The 8,408-nt window shown below is 41.6% G+C and overlaps 1 protein-coding gene across 9 annotated transcripts in view; it reads left to right on the forward strand.

The window, feature by feature from the left end:
* heph (polypyrimidine tract-binding protein 1 heph) overlaps nt 1-6,161 on the forward strand; it is a 727,070-nt gene extending 720,909 nt beyond the window's left edge. For all 9 annotated transcript variants that reach the window (XM_065219372.1, XM_065219375.1, XM_065219376.1 and 6 more), the window contains one exon: nt 3,026-6,161. In XM_065219372.1, coding sequence (XP_065075444.1) covers nt 3,026-3,158 — 133 coding nt within the window. In that variant the 3' untranslated portion in view covers nt 3,159-6,161. The remainder of the gene's footprint in view (nt 1-3,025) is intronic.
* Nucleotides 6,162-8,408: the final 2,247 nt, after the last annotated feature.

Raw genomic sequence — 8,408 nt, forward strand, 5'->3', positions numbered from 1 at the left:
CGTTTGATGTGCACCCAATCCCTGCCTCCAATTACGTTTACATCGGCCCCGGAGTCGATGAGAAAACTGATGGGGTTATCGGATCCGATACTGCAGTCAACTATTGCGTCCTCCAAAGTGAGGGCGTTTATGTTCTAAAAAGGGGAATTTTGAGAGATTGTTGGTAAAGTGACAAAACGTAAAATTTTCGTTACAATCGTATATTTAAAGGCTTTTCCTCGTGTACGAATGATCAACCTTACTTTACCTGTTCTTCGTTAATGGGATTTTCGTCACCGGATGATTCGTCAACAGGGTGCTTCACGATTTGCTGCACGCGTCGTCCTGTTCGGCATGCGACCGCGAAATGTCCTCGCTTTCCACATTTATCGCACGTTCTGGATAACGCGGGGCATTGCGGGTTCCGATGGGATACGTTGTTTCACCTAGGGCAACGCGTCTGACGCCCTTGTGGTCGCACGTTGGGCTGATTATCTCTAGCTTGAAGATTGGATCTACCTGTCCATCTCGACGAGTTCGATCGGCGCTCTGATGCTTGCATGAAATCCGAGTTTGTACGACGATGCTTAGAGACCGGGTAGCTAGACTCTTGGTGGGAATTGGTCCTCTTGTGGCTCGTTCCATAGCCCCGACCAACCTGCAGTACATTGGTATCCAGCGATCGTTCGGTTGTTTCTGCCTCGTATGCTTCATCGCGTGTGGATGCCTGCACGATAAAATTGGTGTCGTAGGCAAAGGTACGCGCTGCTTTTACCAATTCCTTATTACGAAGGCCGTCCAGCAACTGAGCTCGCACAAATCGGCTTTGGTCACCGGGACTGTAACCGCACAGCCTAACGCTTCTCATTAGCCGCGCGTGAAATGCGACTGTTGACTCGTCTCTTCCTTGTTTCATCTTCAAGAAGGCTTGGTGCTCTGCAGCTGTGTCTGTCATTGAGCGTAAATGGTTCTCAATGTTTTCGACAAAGACTGTATAACAGTGTGGATCGGTCAGGCTGGGGCGTAGGTTTACGGCTTTGACGATCGCCTGCAACTCCTGCCCGAGGGATAGGTTGAGCAGCTTGACCTTGTAAACCGGATCGTTTGCATTATGCAAAGACACCGCAACCTCGAAGTTCTCGATGAAGTCGTGCCATTCAGCCCACATTTTATTCGGGCGGACACCGCCGGGAAAAGGCTTGATGTGCTCGGGACGCACGGTCGTATACGAACCCTGTTGCTTAGACGGTTCGTGGTTGAAATTCCAGCTTTGGTCGGCTTCGCGATGTACCGGCTGCGTGGTACCAGGCTGGAGTAGGGTGATAGCCTTTGAGAGGTCCACGAGCACTTTTTCGATTTGTGTCATTCGTTCGTTTGTGGTGTTCATTTCCGGGTTTGTTTGCTCAGCGGCGTTACCTTCGCGATTCGCATCAGGTTCCTTCTCCTTTGATGGTGCGGCCGGTTCTCCACCGCCGTTGGTAGGGCTAATGCTTCTTGTACTGTAGGCGCTGCTAAGGTCGGTGTTTTCGTCGTCACTTCCTTCATGGCCACTGCTGTTGCTGTAGTCCGCTGAGTATTCGCTGCCGTCGTCATCGTGGCCCGTGGCAGCATCGACGTCGTTAGGCTTTGCTTCTCGCTCCGGTTCACGGTCGCTCGAATAACCCTCACGGTCTTCTTTCGGCCGAACGTACTTGCCGCTGTTTGGCATTGCTCGAACTCTGCGGTGATATCGCGGGGGTTCCGAAATGTAGCCTGCAATTGTGGATGCAACAAATGTCAGTAAAAAAAATACCGTAAAGGAAGTGATTGAAGAAATGTTATGCACTAGATTATACTGGTGAAATGTGTGCGGTAGTTTTTGCAATGAGGGGTCGTTTTGAAACGATTATAACAGATTTTGCAGTTTTAACAATGGCGTCATTTTAAAGTAAATGAAGCCGACTTAGCAGTTTTTTTTTTCGCGATAGCATCGTTTTGAAACGATTAGGCATATTGGCGTTTTTGTAACGGCGTCGTTTTGAAACGATTGGGGCAGTTTTCGCGGCAATGGCATCGCTTTGAAACGATTGAGGCACATTTGGCGTTCTTTTGTAATAGCGTCGTTTTGAAACGATTGAGGCAGCTTTTTTCTAGGCATTGGCATCGCTTTGAAACCATTTACGCAGATTTGGCGTTTTTTTTTTTTTTTTTTTAATGGCGTCGTTTTGAAACGATTAAGGCAGGCTTGGTGGCTTTTTCTCGCGATGGCATCGTCTTGAGACGATAGGCAGAATCGGCGTTCTTTTTTCCTCTGCAATGTTCTTTTTGCAATGCGTGAGGGCTGCGGTTATTTTAATCTGCTCGCTATTAGCGTGGTTTCTTTCAGAAAGAAAACCAAATCAGCTAATGTATAGAAGATTTTGTACGGCTTATTTGAATCTCCTGGCAGGATCGCCAATGTGTGACTTACCTCGTTGAGAGATGGTCCGAAAGTGAGGGGAGTTGTCCGTGCGTGTTCATTGAAGCGTTGCCATCGAGCTCGCCGTATAACGGCATTGAACTGTAACGGCGCTGACATCGACGAGCTGGACGCACGGCTTGCTGACTAGTTAAGCGTCAAGTTAAGACCCGCTTACACTAGCTCTAACATATGCCACACAGACGCGATGGGAGATAGAAAGATAAACGATTGAAAATTTGTTTGTAGACGCCGACTGAGCTGCTCGACTTCAACAGAAAAGAACGCTACCAGCCTCTTCGTCGCATCGATTTTGCCGATTGAATAATAAAATTAATTATTTTTATATGAATTTTACATAACATGTTTAATCACATTGATTTCATTGGACACATAAGGTGCATGTGATTTTGTGGTGTAATTTCCAATTATGAGATCACATGGGAGTTTTGTGAAATTTACTTGGATTGAAGTGCAATTTTTGCCAGTATAAAAATCTTGACTTCTTTCATGTTCCGGATGGGTGTGGAGTTGATATCGCATTTCACCGCTAAATTCAACTAAGGCATCGAATTGTAACCCATTTATTTTCTTTTTTTCAACTTACAGCAAGGACCACAAGATGGCCCTGATACAGCTCAGCTCGATCGAGGAAGCGGTGTGTGCGCTGATCAAGATGCACAACTACCAGCTATCGGAATCGAACCATCTGCGTGTCAGTTTTTCCAAATCCAACATCTAAGCGTGCCGTGAGAGAAGCAGTGTAGCAACTACAACCAGTAATAGTATCCAGAGAATCCACATCCACGTCGTCGTTGTCGTCTCACTGTAGTGTTTAGCAACATCATCATCATCATCATGATCATCATCATCATCATCTTCGTCTTAAAGATTTAAGGATGAACCACACAGAAACTTGCTCTCAACCCAACAACAATAACAACAAGAACAACAACAGCACTCGATTACACTAGTAGAGGGAGGATATTCGTTACTGGTGACTGATCAGTAAGTTCACACTCACAGAAAAAAAAAAGAATTAATATATAGGAGAATAATGCCGAGGCCGAGGATGAGACTGATGGATCGAATTGAGCTGGTTCCATGGAGCATAGCTAGAAAGGGAAGCAGAAAAGTTGCACGTTGTTACAGAGAATGAGAAAAAGAAAGATAGAGAAAGAGAGAGAGAGAGAGAGGGAAAGCTAGGAAAAGGTCGAGTTCGTCGTCATCTCTTACTATACACACACATACAAACAAACACACATACCACTAGAAGTACCACTTAGCAAAAAAAAAATCCACTATACTTTTAACTACACTAAAAAAAATGAATCTTTTCTCAGTAGTTGTTGTAACCGCAAAAGTAATTGAACAAACAAAAAAAAAAAAGGAAACTGATCACACGCCTACAGCGTTTGCTGCGCCATTGCTCTGCGATACGGAGGTCAAAACAATGTTGAAGTCAAAAACAAATGGGGCTTGGCCAAAAACTCACCCACTCAACAACACATACACAGAAGAAGTAGACAGAAGAAGTAAACAGAAGAAGAAGAAGAAGTATCCTAACTGAATCAAACAAAATGTAAATTGAAATGTGTAATCTTTTTACCTTAGAAGAAGATAAGAACAAGAAGCGTTAAATGGGAACAAATTATACCTTTAAAAAACAAAAAAAAAAGTAATGAAGGAACAAAACAAAAATAGAAATCTTATCAGCCGAGTACAGTAGGAAGGAGGAAGGGAAAAAAAAGTTCAGTGGCGTGAGCGAGAGAGAGAGAGAGAGAGAGAGAGAGAGAGAGGAGGGGAGCTGTAGTAGAAAATCGTATTTAAACCTGTACTAAAACGGAAGGAGAAGCAAGGTAGTTGAATTTTCCAAATGTACGCATCAAATCAGAAATATCTGTGTAGGAAGGAGAAGATCTGAACTAATAATATAATCTAATTGTTAGAAAGAAATACAACCTGTGGAGGAAGATGAACTTTTTCTCGGAATTTCGCATTTTTCCATGCAAATCACTGTACGATTAATTTAAAACTAAACTATTTACTATTTACTCCTACTTTTTACGATGATGAAGAAGAAGAAGAAAAGAAAATGAAGAATTACGAATCTGGTGGCTGGTTTTTTTTTTGTGTTAGATTATACCTTACCTATAATTAGTCTCTTCACCCCCTACTTTTTTTTTTTTAAATGCAATCACACTCACACATTTACTTTTTAGACGAACGAAAGGCGAGAAGGAAGGAAGCAAAAAAAAAACACGTAAAATGGCGACGATCTGAGTTTAACGAGTGTGCGTGAGCGAGAACAAGAGAAGAAAGCGAACGGAAGGAGGAGAAGGAGGAGTTCGAGGGAACTCGAAGGAAAACAATTACTACTGTATTATTAACAGATAGTTAGAGACTAGTTTAAAATATTTTTTTTTATTTTTACAATTTATTATATTTAAAAAAAAAACAAAAACAAAAGGACGAAGGAAAGTGTTGGCGTAAAATGCAAAGCAAAATAAACCAAGAAGAAGAGACACGGAAGGCAGGACATACATACATACAGACACACACGGACTCGGTTGAGAAGAAACGAATAATTTCCAGTATTGTTTAATTGTAATTGTTATTGATTGGGAACGGATCGGAACGCCGTGGAATGTGCGTGTAGAGCGGAAATCTGAGAAACAAGGACGAAGTTATATGTATAGGTTAAAGAAACAAACAAACAAACAAAACAGCAGCTGTAGGCCGTGCGCGGGCAGCTGGTTAGGGTTTAGTTTTTTTTTTTGTCCCCTTTATACCCAATCGTTATTTACACTCAGTCTCTAAGTTGTAGTTATTTATGCGACATTTACATTTAGTGTGTAAGTGAAATACGCGGAAGGAGCGAGGTGTTTAGGTTTAGGGCAGACGAGACGAGATTCGGTTTGTTGCGTCTTAGTTGCAATAGCTTTCACCGAGCGGGCGCGCGCGCGCGCGCGGAGGGCAAAGAATCTCAGGTATCGAATTGGTCACCCTCCCTCCCGGGACGACGGAAATGAGGCCTGCCTCGCCCCGCGGTGGAGTCCCCCTTTTGGTGGGGGGCAAACAAACATCGTGATTGTGATTGTCGAATCATCCATTATTATTATTATTGCTATCAGTGCGAAGGGTGCGGAGAAGGCGACCCTGCCCACCCCCTCCGGGAAATGTGATTTGCTTTGTGATCATTTGCCAAATAATGTGTGTAATGTAGAAGAAGAATCAGAACAAACAAAAGAAGTTGGAACGCTCTAACGTTATTTTTTTCCTTCTATCGATGCGTTTTCTCCCTCCCACTATTGAAAAAAAAAACACTCTCACACCAACACACACACACACACACTCACACTTTCACATCCTACCAACCTAGTATTCGCTAAAATTGGTTTGATTAATAAAAGGGAAGAAATTCCGGAGAGAGAAAAGCGTGCGCGTGCGCGGGCGGGATTGAAACGGCGGGCACGAGTCATCTGTCAGCTGCCGGCAGCTCGCCGCACGCGCGACGCTCGAAGCTTCACCCGAAAGTGAGACAACACAAAAAAAAAGAAGTGTCAAATCAAACAGGTAAAACGTGAGAAAATCAATCATTTTTGTAACGGAAACACTGCTGAAAACAATCATTCGCGAGCGAACGTGCGAAACTAGAGAGAACGGACGGACGAACGAGCGAGCGAGAGAAAATGTAATACAATGCGTGACAATTCATCAAGAGAAACACTTACCAACGTTAGAAGAGATACATTTACACACACACACACACATACATACATACACACAGACAAGCGCTAGAGCAAACAGGAATCACCCATTGACACATTCAAACAAACCAACACGTACACGCTAGGATCAAAACAACTATGACAGATAGTAGGCGTTGCATTTTTTGAGCTTATCGATGAAAATAAGAGAAACCGAGTAAACCGAAAAAAAGTGAACAAGCAAGAACACTTATTAAAGAAAAAGAAAAAAGGTCATTATATATAAACGGCAGAAGAGAAAAGAAACAAAATTCCAATGGAAAACTGGAGGAAATCATAGTAAAATTAACTATAAAAAGTGGTGATTAAATCATTAAAACAGTTTTTTATGATTATTATGATAAAAAAAAGGTATATTAAAACTATATATTTAGAGTATTAATCTACATTAAAAGAAGACAAGTGGAAACCAGAGAAAGCCGGGCGATCCAAAGCGGAGCGTAAATCGTAAATAAATGGGTAAACAAAAGCTAGGAAAAATTAAAAAAAAATATTTACACATACAGAAACAGAACAAGAAGAAGAAGAAGAAGAAGAGAAAAAAATGACAGCAGTTTACAAATGGTGACAAGTGAAAATCATACGAACCGGAGCCCGCCGGCCTGTCATCGCGAGCAAGCGAGCGAGGGGCGGCGCGAACCTGTCAACAACAATAAGAGTGACAGGCGATGAAAAAAAAAAAAAACATGGGCAGAGAGAAATTCGAATAATGAATATGAGAAATCTCGACAATCAGATGATGTTATATTTTAGCGATAAATCTTTAATCTTCAAACTCTATTATTATATACTATTGAAAAGAAAAAAAAGAACAAGGAAAAAACGTGGAAACTTCTTATTATACACGTGAAATACACACACCCTCACTCAATCATAAACAAAATCTGACAGCTACCACACACGCGCGGAAACGGAAATCCTTCGGGCGCGAGAAATACCCATACACACACACACACACACACACACACACACACACACACACACACACACACACACACACACACACACACACACACACACACACACACACACACACACACACACCCAAAAACACCGACAGAGGAGCTACACGCTAAAAACAAATCAAGTAAATGGATATCAACTAAACTATATCTTATTAGCTACTAGTGGAAAAAGCGCCCGGCGGAAGGGAAAACCGCCGGCATAACCCCCATTCTTTACTCGTAATTAGTCGCCTAAGACACGGAGCAAAACGTATCTACTAATTTTTACGTTTACTATTGAGTTTTAATTTTTAACTCTGTATTTACACTTATGCTACTAATAACACACATCTAACTGTTAAGAAGACACACAACACATTTACAGACGACACATACAAACGATTACAGCAAATTCCCGCTTACAATCCCGCACCCTTCTTCTTAGTTGTTACGAGTTACAAACAAACAAACTAACAAACAAGAAAGCGAACGAGAGAAAGAGAGAGAGAAAAAAAGAGATTTCAAAACAAACACTAACAAGTGGAAAGCGATCAAAACTCGTGTTACAATGCTAGCCAAAAGTCGTTACGAGTGTGCTTTAGTTGATGTCAAACAAACAATTGGGATCACACTCACACCCCTTAACACAGCGGAATATTTTATTTACTTTTAAATATTAATAGACATTTACATCTGCGTTTTATTCTTTTAAATTAAGTGCTACGACGGACATGTGGAAAACAATCTCTTTCGCGCTCTTTGCCGTCAATCTCTTTTGGTTTCCCCCCCTTAGCACACGCAAACAGACACAAACACACACACACACAGAACACTCACCCCTCACGAAGCAAAGCAAAACAAAAAAAAAGTATCAAATATTCTATCCTCACGCTATATCCTTATTGCAAAAAAAAAGAAGACGAAGAAGAAGAAACGCAAGTGAAGCAAAACAGTGTTAGAAACTATCTATTGTATAACAAACCTAAACAAAAAGAGAAAAAAATGGAAGAAGAAGAAAACAAACAAACACAGACAAAAACTCGTGAAAAAAGTAATTAAATATCAAACAAAACAAACAAAAAATTATATCAATGTATTTGAAATTTAATCGAATAAGAGAAAGCTGTTCGTACTACTACGTTTATGAAACAAAACAAAAATCTAAGCAACCTTAGCGCAAGACAGAGAAAGAGAGAGAGAGAGAGAGAACGCGAGCGGGAACGAACGAATGAGACAGCGAAAGAAAGAGAGAGAGAGACCGAGATTTTTGCCTTTTTT

This window comes from Ochlerotatus camptorhynchus, unplaced genomic scaffold, assembly GCF_037179485.1.
Source record: "Ochlerotatus camptorhynchus isolate MF236.1 unplaced genomic scaffold, CSIRO-AGI_Acam_v1.1 ptg000103l, whole genome shotgun sequence".
Taxonomy (NCBI): domain Eukaryota; kingdom Metazoa; phylum Arthropoda; class Insecta; order Diptera; family Culicidae; genus Ochlerotatus; species Ochlerotatus camptorhynchus.